Raw genomic sequence first — 14,971 nt, forward strand, 5'->3', positions numbered from 1 at the left:
ACATAACAATGCAAAGAGAAATTTATAAAGACGAACCCCAGACAAACACGGAAGCAGCAAGTTCCTTTACATCAACATAAAACAATTAGCAAGACAACAACAACAACGAGTCAATAACAACAAAGAGGAACAAAAAAAACGATAAGGAAGCGGAGTGGGCGGGGAGAGTTAAATAACCCTCTGATTGCTAATAGCGCTTGTTATGTCATTAGACTGGAAAGATGATGTTACTGAGACAGAACATAACGACAGACACTAATAGATTTGAATTACTGGATCTCTCCTTTTGCTCTTAGTCACCGGTGTCTTTCTGAAACCATACTCTAAATGAAACCATCTTACGTAAGTCTGAGGCGTGGCCGTAACAAGTTTAAAGAGATGATTTTACTAACCAAAAATATAACTAGGCTGAAAGCTTCAAGTGTTCGATCATTGAGTATTCTTTTTGGCACTTCAGTGGGCCTTTCGTTCTAGACCTTGTTGCCCTAGACCAGAGCCATCACTGTATCGAAATTATGTTCTTCTTTACTTCTACTCTTATGGCTTGCACCAACTTGATCAAGCTAGGGAAGACTTAGTAGATAAATGTTTAAAGAATCAAATGTTTAAGGAGTCCAATCTTTAAGGAGCCAAATGCTTAAGGAGTCAAATGTTTAACGAGTCAAATGATTAAGGAGTTGAATGCTTAAGGAGTCAAATGTTTAAGAGAGAAATCATATTTTTTCAACATCTTAAAGAGAAAAACAATCCTCGTGTAGTTTAAGCAAAGATCACACTCCTACAGTTTAAGGAAAAATCGTATTTCTACAATCAAATACTTAAGAAGAAATCATACTTCTGCGCTCCTACTCCCGTAACTTGCACCAAACAATACTATGATCCAGCAACACAATCGTTAATAGTCAACTGTTTACAGGAGAGGAACCACCAGCCACCCACCTTGTTCCTGCAGCGGTACTTTCCCCACTGCTGGCTCTCGCAGTAATTGATGGAGAAGAGGTGAATCTGCTCAGGATCGCCCTTGTACCGCCAATGGAGCTTAATGGAGCGAAAATCGGCTTCCCCAGACAGCTCCTGAACCTCCAGCCGAGATGAAGTTGCGTCATTGTCGTCCCCGTCGCCGCCACCGTCTTTGTAGGGGAAGTTTTTTTTTTTTTTTATTACAAAGTTTCATAAAGTTGTTACGTGTGGTTGGGTGACTCCTATATTTTTTCTTTTCTTTCCTTTTGTGGTAACTTGTGATTTTTTTTTTTTTTCGAGAGGTGCGGAAAGTATTTTGACATGTTGTGGTAGAGGGGAGAGAGAGAGAGAGAGAGAGAGAGAGAGAGAGAGAGAGAGAGAGAGAGAGAGAGAGAGAGAGAGAGAGAGAGAGCACAGAAACAACAGGATGCAGCTCAATACTAAACCAGAAATCTGTATCATAAATATTCAAAACATATTTTATGGTTTGTCAGCGTACTGATAAAAATACAGCTACAGTATAAACGGTCCATCAACACTAAAGCTGAGAACACAAGAACTATTTGGGATTTATTCACTCGCTAATCCTCCCAGCCAGAGCACAATGGGGAGAGATTTTAGAGGCGCATGAAATAAAAATGTCAGTGAGTATACAGATATTCCAATTAGTTTCGATATATCACATGAATTTTAGTAATGGAAGGGTAGAGAGAGAGAGAGAGAGAGAGAGAGAGAGAGAGAGGGAGAGAGAGAGAGAGAGAGAGAGAGAGAGAGAGAGAGAGAGAGAGAGAGAGAGATATTCTTAACTAACCTGCGAGAGAGAGGGAGGTGAGGGACAAGACGACCGCCACCACCATCACCACCGCCGCCGCCGCTGCCGCCATTCCCTCCGGGCTCTGATGAGGAGAGAGAGAGAGAAAAAAGAAAGCTAGATAAAAAACGGCATATCATTTATAAGAAAGTATCATAAGTGTGTGTGTTTGTTTGTGTGTGTGTGTGTGTGTGTGTGTGTGTGTGTGTGTGTGTGTGTGTGTGTGTGTGTGTGTGTGTGTGTGTGTGTGTGTGTGTGTGTGTGTAAGAGTCAACAATGAAAGATACACAACACAACACAAAGCACAAAGGTCATTGCCACGCCAACACCTGCCCGCCGCCGCCGCTCCTCTCGCCCACGCCAATTAAAAAAAAAAAGCGGGGAGGACACAGACTGAGGGTTAAGCGCCCCGCTGCCTGTTCGCCCGCAGCGCTGTGATTTATTCAACCTGAGTCCCTTGAAGGCGCCGTGTATTACTATCTGTTTTCTATCCCTCCGAGTTTCGCTGGGCATTTTCACTCCAGACAATTTCACGGCGTGTTTCCCCTCACGACTGTGCAGGTCGTTGGCAGTGTGGCGGTCGTGCAATAAGAAAGCAATACTCTGCTGCATCACTGTGCCTTATTAACGTTTTTGCTCTTATGGTGTTTCTTTCTCAACACTGAGAGTATTGCGAAAATTTGTTTACATGGACGCACAGAAAAAAAAAGTAGAATAAAAGGTTGATTTTCTTCTTTCTAAGGTACAGAACTACGTATTTGAGACTATGGTACAAAGGTAAATGTGTGAAATATGGTAAGTGTTTATGGAAATAAACATTCTAGTTGTTAACGGTTTAATAAGACAAGCAGAAAGCAAACGATGCGTGCAGAACAGTTAACAGTGAAAATTATTTGCATGTCACTTGTCTCGCTCTGCTGTAAATACCCTTTTCCTGTCGGCGCCGAGGCAATGTTATCTCACTATAAAAAGAAATAAAAAAAACTCCCGCCTCGTGCTATGAGATGCGCACGATGCCTGAGGGAGGAGGTCAGCAGGAACCTGCAGCTTCGAGGCAGAGCAAGTCCTCATTCTCTGGCTCGCCTCGTGAAAGGAGGCCGACGAGAGAGAGTTGGAGGGAGGGCAGGAGGGCAGGAGAGGACTGGAGTGCGTGAGTGTGCAGTGGACACCTCGAGGGATTTACATCAAGGATCACCATTAAGTAATTATTCTAGGGACCTTGGCTGGAAATCCTCGGTAAGGGATGCCACTCCAAGGTTGCTGTTAAACTGCCGTGTGCAGACAAATAGAAGAAAATAAACAGCCAATGGTAGTGTGTTGCCAGCCGTGAAGGGAGCCGCCACCCAAAACGAGAGAGAAAAAAAAAAAAAAAGAGGGTGAAGAAACTTTTAACTAATGTACGTAACAGGGAGAAGAGAAAGACGAGAAGATTAGACAACTGGACGAAATTAAATCGATGATAAGCAATAAGGATTAAAAACCAACACGGAAAATGCAACAGGTAATTTTCAAGGTTAACTAGCGCTGAATGAGACACACGACTGAACACCAAGAAGAATTGAAGGAAAGAGGAAAATAGCGAAAAATGAGTCACAAAATGCTCAAGTGGTGTATAACTCTGTCTGTGTCATTGAATGGGCTCAATTATCCAGAGGTTGGGGTCTGATGGTGGCCTGAATGAGTGAGTTCTTACCAAACAAAAGGCAGCAGGAAGTGGTTCATTATGTGTGCTGTATGAGTCAACAGTTGCGGTTCTTCTCCGTCTGAAGTGATGAGCAGGTTAGGTAATCATGGAGAAAACAAACACACGCAACACAACTAATGAAGTGTTTATTGCTTATTTTCATCATAGTTGCTGAAATATCTTTTCTGTATATATATTTTTTTTTTCACATAAGTTAATAAAAAGAAAGACAACAATTTCCAGAATGTTTTGGGGAACGAATTTACTTCACGTTTTTCATCACAATTGTAAAGAATAAATACATGCATTAATATTTAGTTGCTCATTATAGAAAGCGAGAAATATAATGAGAAGCAACAATTGTAAAATTCAGAGAGAGAGAGAGAGAGAGAGAGAGAGAGAGAGAGAGAGAGAGAGAGAGAGAGAGAGAGAGAGAGAGAGAGAGAGAGAGAGAACTATTATTTTTTACGTTTGAGAATTCTTATTTTTATAGAGGAACAGAACCACTACGATCACAAAATTTTCCGTTAGCCTCAACATTTTATTTCACGAGCGTCTCATAAAACTGACCCATCACCTCCCCGCACGGATCAGAGGCCGCCAGTGCTCGAGTCAGTGAGGAAGCGACCTATATTGCAGCCCAGGTGTTGTTTGCTTGAAGAGTTATTAAAGAAAGTTCAGGTTGGAGGATAAGTTTGATATTTTACACCGTCAACAGAATGGCTGTGTAAAATAATGAATGAATGAAGGCGACTTTTTTTTTTTTGGAACTTTTGATAACAAACACGCAAGATAATTAATGTCAAGCTTTCATGTATTCATGTGTAGCGCAACAGGTGACAGAAATTTAAAGAAAAATAAAAGGGAAGGGAAAAAAGTAAATTCTACTGAAAATATAATCAAATGAAATTAAACGAACCAGAGATGAAAATATAATCAAAACTTCAGGAGCTGTGTTAGTTCCAGCAAGAGAGGCACGAGAGACGTATGACTCTCTCTCTCTCTCTCTCTCTCTCTCTCTCTCTCTCTCTCTCTCTCTCTCTCTCTCTCTCTCTCTCTCCCTAGAAATCAAGGCCTTACACTAAAACGAATAAACAAACAACACGGAAACCTATTTTCATCACCGAGGCTCATCTTCTGTGGCCTTAAAAACCTTCCTTAAATAATTAACTCAACAAAACAGTAGGAGATACACATTCATTTATTCACTGTGTGTGTGTGTGTGTGTGTGTGTGTGTGTGTGTGTGTGTGTGTGTGTGTGTGTGTGTGTGTGTGTGTGTGTGTGTGTGTGTGTGTGTGTGTGTGTGTGCGCGCGCGTGTGTGTGTGTGTGTGTGCGTTGCGTGGGTAGATGTTGTCATACTCATCCACGGAAACATTCTCTTTATGACGTCACTAAGACTACATGTTTCATGTGGTCTTCATGGGAATGAAAGGAGAGCGAAGGAGCGAAAAACAGAAAAGAAAAGAAAGAAAAGGAAAGGGAAGTAGGAAAGCTTTAGGCAAAAATTCATGAGTCCAGAAGGAAAGGAAACAAGGAAATGAGAAGAAGAGAAGCATGAGAGGAGGGGAGGGAGCGGAAGGGAGAAGAGGTAAGACTATGAAAGAGAAATGCAGGAAGCGTGAAATATAAATGAATCCAATGAAATTATAATTAAACAGAAACAGGATGAGAAAACGAAGGAGCAGTGAAGGGGAAGACGAAGCTGGAAGAGATGAAAAGGCAGAGATGAAGCAGCAGGAGGGCGGAATGGGTAAGGAGACGGAGAGAGAGGAGAAAATAAGAACAAGGAGAAGAAAGACGAAACGATTAACGAGAGAGAAAGAGGACGAGAAACAATGGGGGATGACGACGATAGAAAACACAAGGGTGAGAGGAGCAGGAAGAAGAGGTGATAAGTGCTGAGTGAGAGGAGAGAATACTCGTATAGAAAGACGTGAATAAGAGAGACAATTGTAAGAAGGCAGGAGGTCTGGACACAACAGGAGGATGATATAGAAGACAAGAAAAGGTGGTAGGTTCAGGAAGAGAGTGTGATGGAGGAGATGGAGGAAGGTAGTTTCTTGAAAGGCTATTTGATAAAACAGTAAAGGATGAGAGGGACAAAAATAGGGAGTGATAAGAAAACTGGAATCAATGAAAGATGAAGTGGATGTGACGGAAAAAAGAAGAAAGTTACAAGAAAAGGAAATGTTAGGCTTACGACATGGAGAAACTAGACATTATAGTATTAAAAGAGAAAGGAAGAGAAGAAAGAAAATGGGAAGAAGGTGGAAGGAAGGAAGTACAGCGGAGATGAAGGTAAGGAATGCAAAGGTGAGGCTTAAAAAGAAAAAAAAAAAAAGAAAGAAAACAGTGAAGTTAAGGGAAGGAAGTAGGAACAGAAGAATTAAGGAATGCGAAAAGAGAAAAGAAAGAAACAGTGAAGCGAAGGGAAGAGAAAGGAAGTGAAGACAAAAGAAAAGGGAAAGAAAGAAAACGGAGAGGAGATGAAGGAAAGGAAGTGGGAGAGAAAGGTAAGAAATGCGTATGAGAGGCTTAAAAAGAGAAAGGAAAAGGGAAGCAAAGAAAACGGAGAGAAAGGTGAAGGGAAGGAACTGGGAGAGGAAAGTAAGTAATGGGAAGGCGAGGCTGCACTTCCTAAGCTCTCGTCATAAATGTAAGAGCAGCATTCAGCCAGAAATGTTTATCTTTTATGCATCTCTGGAACTCAAGACGAGCCTCACCTGACGCCCCAGGTAAGACCCTCCAATTTACGACGACTCGACAGCCTCTCTCTCTCTCTCTCTCTCTCTCTCTCTCTCTCTCTCTCTCTCTCTCTCTCTCTCTCTCTCTCTCTCTCTCTCTCTCTCTCCTATGAATATGCATAATTGACACATTTCCGGTAAATCTCTGACGTTTTGACAGCAGTACCACAAACTGTTTTCTGTGTCATGTCCCAGTCTTGCCTCAAAATAGTACGTTCTACTTTTTTTTCTTTTCTCTCCTGTCTCTGCTTCTCCTACCTCTCCTTTTCCTCTTATTTTTCTCTCTTTTCTTGTTTTCATTTTCGTCACCTTTCTTCTTCTTTTGCTCTTTTTCCTTGTGCATGTTCTTATCATGACTCTCTCTCTCTCTCTATCTCTCTCTCTCTCTGGCAGGTTCAATAACCTATCTACTTTTCACATCACAATGGAAGCTGAACACACCACAAGCACAAAGCTCGCAAAACTGGTGAAGTACGGGACGTGTTGGCTACACAATAACCCACTCAACTATCACTACACGCGGCGAAGTCCATAAATAACCCCGCTCTGTGAAACTCATCATCGCTCAACCATTTTCCAGCGCGTGTTCATTGTAGTACTGTTGGAACATGAATGGAAAGGGATAAAACTCATTCAGATGGACAGATATACGAGTAGAAATTATGTGTACATGCAGCAGTACATTGATAACTGACAAATGTACGAGAAAAAAAAAACACTATATTAAAAGCACAGATTAATGTAAATAGACGTGTGGAGGGACAGACAGGTAGACATGGGCATAAAGATGAGGGGAAAAAGCTTAAAGATGAAGGGAAAAAGTTTATTCAGATAGATATACGAGTAGAAATATAAAAACACAAATTGATGTAGATAGAAAGGTGAATAGATAGAAAGGTAGACACACACAGAAACATGAAGGGAAAAAGGCTTGCAAATAGACAAATGTACAGGGAAAATAATGCATGGAAAGAATAATACATTGATAGATAAAAGGAAAAGGGAATATTAAAACCACAGATTGATGCAAATAGACAGATGGACAGACAGACAGACAGGTAGACAGATACTCGTACACGCAGAAACATGTGAGGAGAAAAAAAAGTTGAGCAAATAGGGAGGCGAAGAGATGAGTGTGTCGTCTTAGTGACTCGGCATCTTTTCACAGCAAGATTTCAAAACTGTATATCTTTGAAGTCTACCAATACTTTTTGCATATTTCTCACACCCTGACAGCGGCAGTACGGCAGATGTCAAGAGTGAGGCCATGTGGTAAGAGAGAGAGAGAGAGAGAGAGAGAGAGAGAGAGAGAGAGAGAGAGAGAGAGAGAGAGAGAGAGAGAGAGAGAGAGAGAGAGAGAGAGAGAGATTAATTGGTGTTTTGGCACCGCACCTAGGTTATATAGCAAGAGAGAGAGAGAGAGAGAGAGAGAGATTAATTGGTGTTTTGGCACCGCACCTAGGTTATATAGCAAGAGAGAGAGAGAGAGAGAGAGAGATTAATTGGTGTTTTGGCACCGCACCTAGGTTATATAGCAAGAGAGAGAGAGAGAGAGAGAGAGAGAGAGAGAGCTATCTTAGTAACGGCAACTAGTTTAGTGGGTCAAACGAGAGCAGGTGCACTTGACTGAGGAGGAATGAGGCGCGCGGGGGAGTCGAACCCGCTACCTCCTCCTCCTCCTCCTCCTCCTCCTCTTTCTCCTTCTCAACGTGCTGGATGAGAAGCTACGAGAGTCTTAACGTTGGGCGGGGAGGCAGGGAACGGGACGGGGAAGGGCGGTGGATTGGACTACATAGAGTCATAGACCATGGAACTGACCAGGAGGAACGTGAGTCAATACCCAGTCAGCACCATCGAACCCCGCCCATCGTCCCCAGCCAAGCACACTCGCTCTTCCCTTCTGTGTCCGGACGACCATCCCTCGTTAAGCCCAGCGCACGAAGTAACTGTTAGTGGAAGGGAAGGGAGCCAAACCTGCGGAAGTGAGCGAGATGTGTCAGTGCATCGTCCCTGACACTCAACAATGGGAAGGTTCAATGTTCGCGTCTCGTCTCGTCTTTAAGTCCACTGCTCTATTGAAATTACTTCCTCTCCTCCCCCGACTCCGTTTTCCTTCTTCGTGAGGCTTAACTTCTGGACTTCACGACTCGATGCAGCCATCCCAGGAGTTATCACATTAAGAGCAAGTGGACTGAGGCAGAAGCAACAAGGGATGGAGGAAGGGCGGAGAAAAGAGCTAGGGAGTGGGAGAGAACTGCGAAGGAAGGGAATGAAAGGATGAAAAGAGGAGATGGAACTGAAGTTGTTTGACCAAAAAAAGTTACTTCTCACGTGAATTCACAAGTGAGGTAGCCGCTACTCTCTCTCTCTCTCTCTCTCTCTCTCTCTCTCTCTCTCTCTCTCTCTCTCTCTCTCTCTCTCTCTCTCTCTCTCTCTCTCTCATACTCACTTAGACAGATATACAAATAAACAGAAAGACACATAAGGACACACGGCACTCTTCTTGATATATTCTTATTCGTATCCCCATCTTTGCCTGAATGCCTGGACGGGGACCTGCTGCGGCTATCAAGATGCAGGCATGAGGGCGGAGATGATGCAGCGCGGGAGAAGGATGCTGTTTTGATGGAGATAACGGAGATGAGAGTGTGAGGGGCGGAGGCAGTGAAGAGAGAGAAAACGATGAGTGAAAATGACGATGTGCAAACAAGCTGATTCACACGAGATTTCTGACTGAAAGGTGCTCGTTTATAGTGGACTGGTGGAAAGAGAAAAAGAGAAGAGAGAAGTTAGATAAGAAAAAAAAAAAAAAAACGAGCGGGAAAAAATACCCCCCGCATTATCTGGAACGTTTTTTGTAAGTGAATTTCTCCTTAAATTTGCCAACTATCAGCCGTTTTCTTTTTGCTCATGGCGACGTGCACTTTGGGCCCCGTTCGTTGTGTGTGTGTGTGTGTGTGTGTGTGTGTGTGTGTGTGTGTGTGTGTGTGTGTGTGTGTGTGTGTGTGTGTGTGTGTGTTCTTCCATCAGGAGGGAGACAGAAGATTGTGTAACGATGGAGAGCAAAGCCGCCATCACTGTTGATGAAATTGCGGTGGAGCCTTCATAGGAGGAGGAGGAGGAGGAGGAGGAGGAGGAGGAGGAGGAGGAGGAGGAGGAGGAGGAGGAGGAGGAGGAGGAGGAGAAGGAAGAGAAGGAGAAGGAAAAACACAACAACAACAACAACAACAACAACAACAACAACAACAACAACAACAACAACAACTATCACTATTATTAGTACTATTACCACTACCATCACTACCACCACCACCACCATCACAAAAAAATATTAATAAAAATGTCAACTCCAACGCATTTAATATCGGTCTAGTGCTCCTATACCTTCCTCCATTCTATAGCTCACCTTTCCTCTATGGGCCGCCTCTCAGCCAGCCGCCCACCCTCCCAGCGCTGGTAGGGGAACACGGCCGCAACGCATAAGTCCTAAAAACCGCCTCGAAGTTACTCAGCCGTGAAGTAGAGCCACCGTCATCGATCAGCAGTAATATCAATAACAAAAGTAACTTCCGGGCTATTTCTCACGCTCAGCTTAATATATACGTGATAAAAAGTCATCAGTATTAGTTAATCCCCAACCGCAGGGCAGCCACTAGACAGGATGCTTGTGGCCACAGGAGATCCGCTTCATCTCCTTCACCTCCCTCAGAGTTCATGCAGGGCTGCTGATCCTCACTAATCTTCTCCAAAAGGTTTTGTTTCTTGTATCTTCTTGTCTCAGGCCCCTCTCTCTTCTCTCTCTTGTCTCTTATGCAGTCCTTCTTCCTCTTCTAAAGCCTGACTCGTCTCCCTGTGTCCTCATGCAGATACCTGATTCTTGTTTACCTGATCAATCTTTTCAGCGTCCCTAACACTTCATTATCTTCACCTGGCTCTTCATCAACACTGCTATAACTTTGGCTGTGCCTCTTACTAGGAATAAAACAGTTAATAATCAGTTTATTTCAAGGCTCCACGGCAAATTGCTACTTTGATCACTGAGTATACACCAATAAAATGTCAATTCTATTTATCGGATAACATTTCTAAGACACCATTATGTTAGGAAGAGACGTAGACGATTTTATCAAAACTTAGTCACTAAAATCTCATCACTCATCGACTTGTCAACAATAACATCATCAGTTCACTTAGTAGAGCTGCATTTTTTGACACAATTATGAGGGAGAAAATATCAAGACAACTGTAAAACTCGTAACTAGCGAAACTTTGCTATTCATTGATTTGTCAGCAGTAACATCATCAGCTCACTTCACTGAGTTGCCCTTCTGACACAACTATGAAAGAAGACCAAGGCGACTCCTGTAAGACTCACAGCCACATAAAAATTCACCACTCGTGCCGGAAGTTGTGTGCAGCGGGAAGTGTGGCTAGGCTGACTCGCTCCCAGGGACCCTTGGGAATCAACTCGGCGAGAGGATGTAACGACGCGCCTCTCCACTAATGCTCACTCTTAATGGTGATGATTGGCCCAGTTCCAGCGGCAGCCACACCAACCATTGCTTCAAATTAGGACCGCCTGCCTCCATCCAGACAACCCAATAGTGTTAATGATTTGATTATTCCAAGGGTAGGTAGTAGAAAAAAGCAGTAGTAGTAGTAGTAGTAGTAGTAGTAGTAGTAGTAGTAGTAGTAGTAGTAGTAGTAGTAGTAGTAGTAGTAGAAGTAGTAGTAGTAGTAGTAGCAGTAGTAGTAGTAGTAGGTTATAAAAAAATTAGTCAATAAATCTACACGCCTACAGTAGCTACAGACTCGCACAGATTCGCAAACACAAGGCAAGGAACATAAAGGGAACCAAAAACTTAATTAATGACAATTCCACATTAATACGTAACAGCAGTGTTTAACAGTTTATCCAAAACGTACATTTGCCTACAGTAGCTACAGACTCCCAGAGATTTGTAGATACCAAACTAGGAACATAAAGGGAATCGATCAAAAACCAAATTAATACAATACAAAATAGTAGTGTTAAAATACTCACCCTAAACGTACGTACACTTACAAACACTACAGTAACTACAAACTCGCAGAGATTCGCAAATACGAAACTAGCAGCATAAACGGTATCAAAACTTAACTAATGACAACACCAGATGACTGATACACGACACTGACATGAATGAAAGACTCCCACAATTTTAGTTACCCATTACTGCCGTCACGCTCTGTGCCACTCGCTCGCTCGCTTCTCACGCGAAAAAAAAATAACAAACTCACTACTCCCCAAGAAGTAATCCCGCCACACTTCCACAGACGAGGAGAGGTCTTGCGGGGAGGAGGCCGCCAGCTTTCTCCAGTTTGTAATACATCACAATAGCATATAATAAAAATAGCAATAGTACTCGAAGTAGTTATAGTAATAATAGTAGTAGTAGTAGTAGTAGTAGTAGTAGTAGTAGTAGTAGTAGTAGTAGTAGTAGTAATAGTAGTAGTAGTAGTAGTAGTAGTAGTAGTAGTAGTAGTAGTAGTAGTAGTAGTAGTAGTAGTAGTAGTAGTAGTAGTAGTAGTAGTAGTAGTAGTAGGAGGAGGAGGAGGAAGAAGAAGAGGAGAACTGTTGTTGCTGTTGTAGAGAGAGAGAGAGAGAGAGAGAGAGAGAGAGAGAGAGAGAGGGAGAGAGAGAGAGAGAGAGAGAGAGAGCTCATCACTAGATAGAAAAATGTAAAAGAAAGAAAAAACTAAAAGAATTCACCATTAATTAGTAGGCCTTTGTTAGGATTAGGAAACAAAAATTAACTTTAAAAAAATACACAATCAACGAGGAATAATCTAAACCTTACCTTCTTTCCTTTCCTATTCCCCCGAAAATTAATGAAAAAAAAAGAACAAAAGTAACCGCGATAAAGAACACATGGATAAAAAAAAATGTAGAGCAAGCAAAACAAGAATAATACAAATAAACCTACAAAAAAGAAAAAAAAACACTATAAGCTACACTAAGAGAGAGAGAGAGAGAGAGAGAGAGAGAGAGAGAGAGAGAGAGAGAGAGAGAGAGAAAATAATAAATAAAATAAATAAATAAAAACGAAGCGAAATCCAACTTTTCCCATCAAAATATTGTGCTGGGAAGTCAAGGAATCTGGCGAGGAATGTTTAGTCTTCACCGTTTTCTTTTGATTTATCGCTCGGGAGACGCAAGAAAGGGGAAAATAACTCATTGGAAGCCACAGCCTCCCTCGGGCCCAGTGATTGACTTCGTTACGAGCGACTATAGAAAGGAAAAGGCAAGGAGAGAGAGGAAAGGAAGCGAGTATGAAGGGGTACAAGAAAAAGAGACAGAGAATGTAATAAGGAAGAAAGGGAGAAAAAGGCAATAAATATGGGATGGGGGAAATTATTTTGTAGGCACTGCTGATATCCGGTGATTACTGTGTGTGTGTGTGTGTGTGTGTGTGTGTGTGTGTGTGTGTGTGTGTGTGTGTGTGTGTGTGTGTGTGTGTGTGTGTGTGTGTGTGTGTGAGTGACTGGGTGTGTGGATGTGTGTGTGTGTGTGTGTGTGTGTGTGTTTGACATAAATTCTTGTTTTTTTTCATTTTTTTTTCTTTGACATGCTCCTCACTTCACTCGCGTTATTGAAGCGAGAGGATTGCTACTACTAAAACATGAAAACATAAACATGAAACATGAAACATAAACGTGAAATATGTAAACATGATCATGATGAAAACATAAACATGAAAAGGTTAGCATGAAAACATGAAAAAGGTTAACATGAAAACATAAACATGAAATATGAAAACGTAAAACATGAAAACATAATTCGTGTTTCATGTTCATGTTTTCATGTTTTATGTTTTCATGTTCATGTTCATCTTTTCATGTTTTTTTTTTTCATGTTCCAAGTTTTATGTCTCTTGTTTTACACTGTACTAATCACTTCCCGAGGTCATCCCCTTAGAACACGAACACGTCCCTGGGCTGTTTTGACTTCCTACAGCACTAATTAATTAACGCGTGAGAAAAATCTAAAGAAAACAGCGCTACGTGGATGGATGAATGGATCTGTGTGTTGAATAGTATGTATCATGATGGATGGTTAACTGACTGACTGATTCACTGGCTGATTGATAGACTGAGTGAGTGAGTGTGTGAGTGAGCGAGTGAGTCAGATGGACGGATGGATGGGTGTGTTCCTTCGCACGTATCAGGATGGATGATTGACTGACCGACTGACTGATTGTTTGATTGATTGAGTAAGTGAGTCGGTGAGTGAGTGAGTGAATGAGTGAGTGAGTGAGTGAGTGAGTGAATGACTTAGTGAGTGAGTGAGTGAGTGAGTGAGTGAGTGAGTGAGTGAGTGAATGAGTTAGTGAGTGAATGAGTGTGTGAGTGAGTTTTGATGGCGCAGCAACAGTAAGGCAGCAAATATTGGTGAGGCGTGAGTGGCTAAAAGCGTAAATGACGTGATGTGTTTGTATGTGGACAGGCTATACGTAGACGAACGAGGGAAAAGGGAAGCGAGGGAAATGGAATAAAGAGCTAGGAGATCAATAAAGGAACAAAGGGAAGGTAATAAGAAAAATAAATAATAATCACCTGGCAGCCGACGTCTTAAAAGTGAAATCACGCTCCCAGCACCTGTAATGAGACAGTGACTTTAGTATGACGTGAAATTAAGCAACAAATAACACGAATTTGTTGCATAATACTTCACAGTAACATTAACCCTTTCATTGTTGTGATCTTCCTTCGTTTGCCTCCCTAACATTTTGAAAATTGTTTGCATGGAGTGACAGAAAAGAAAAGAGAAGTTTAATTTTGTCTTTCTACGCTACAGGAATACTTAAGAGACCTTAGCACAAAAATAGTGTTTAAAATGTTACAGACATTGTAAAATACATTTTAGTCTAACAGTGAAAGACTTAATAACAGTAGTGGCAAACGAAAATATTTAAACAAAAACAACGATTACAACAAGAACAAGAACAACAACAGCAACAACAACAACAACTACTACTACTACTACTACTACTACTACTACTACTTCTGTTCCTACTGCTGACATTCTCATTTCTACAAAGAGAGAGGTCAACGCTCTCATTAGTCGTTGCTGTCTCCAACACATTTTGTCTCGCAAACAACTTAGCTATATCTGTTTTTCTCATCCTCCTTTCCTCTCCTCTTCTATTTCTCCATTCGTGCTTTTCCTGTCTCTTTCTTTCACTCCTTCCTGACTCGATTTCCTCTCTAGTTCTATCTCATCATTCCCGTTGTTCCATTCCTCTTTCTCTTTCACTCCTTTCTCATTCGATTTCCTCTGCTTCTATTTCATTATTCCTGTTGTCCCTCTTGTCTTTTCCTTCACTCTTTCCTCATTTAGTTTTCTCTCCTTTTCAGTTTTTTTTTTTTTTTCAGTCTCCGAATGCAGGTTTGTGTGTTTTGTCACAAGACATCAATATACATAAATTGAAACAATTTATGTATATTGATGTCTTGTGACGAAACACACTAATAGTTCAGAACTATACACAAACTGTTTCGTCTATTCTTTTTAGTTTAAAAATTTGCCGTCAGAGAGCAGAACAGTGCTGTCGGCAAACTTGTTCGTGAGTATTTTTTAAAACAGTATAAACAATAAGATTGTGATCTTTAATTCCACTGAGCAATTCCCTAAAAGTTAGCAGAGCAGGTGAGGCGGGGACAGACTTTGCAAGGCATGGGCAGGATGGGTGTGGATTTTGTGTCGAAATATTTTATCCGGGTGTGTGTT

The 14,971-nt window shown here is 41.7% G+C and overlaps 1 protein-coding gene across 2 annotated transcripts in view; it reads right to left on the bottom strand.

Annotated features, from left to right (window-relative positions):
* LOC135103030 (uncharacterized) overlaps positions 1–14,971 on the bottom strand; it is a 36,247-nt gene that overhangs the window by 8,484 nt on the left and 12,792 nt on the right. Inside the window, exons 2-4 of one of the 2 annotated variants that reach the window (XM_064008897.1) lie at positions 13,798–13,839; positions 1,772–1,856; positions 940–1,130 (exon numbers count right to left, since the gene is read on the bottom strand). In XM_064008897.1, the coding sequence (XP_063864967.1) occupies positions 940–1,130; positions 1,772–1,844 (264 nt within the window). In that variant the 5' untranslated portion in view covers positions 1,845–1,856; positions 13,798–13,839. The remainder of the gene's footprint in view (positions 1–939; positions 1,131–1,771; positions 1,857–13,797; positions 13,840–14,971) is intronic. The other variant, XM_064008898.1, reaches the window with a different exon arrangement.

The sequence above is a fragment of the Scylla paramamosain genome, chromosome 8, assembly GCF_035594125.1.
Source record: "Scylla paramamosain isolate STU-SP2022 chromosome 8, ASM3559412v1, whole genome shotgun sequence".
Taxonomy (NCBI): Eukaryota; Metazoa; Arthropoda; class Malacostraca; order Decapoda; family Portunidae; genus Scylla; species Scylla paramamosain.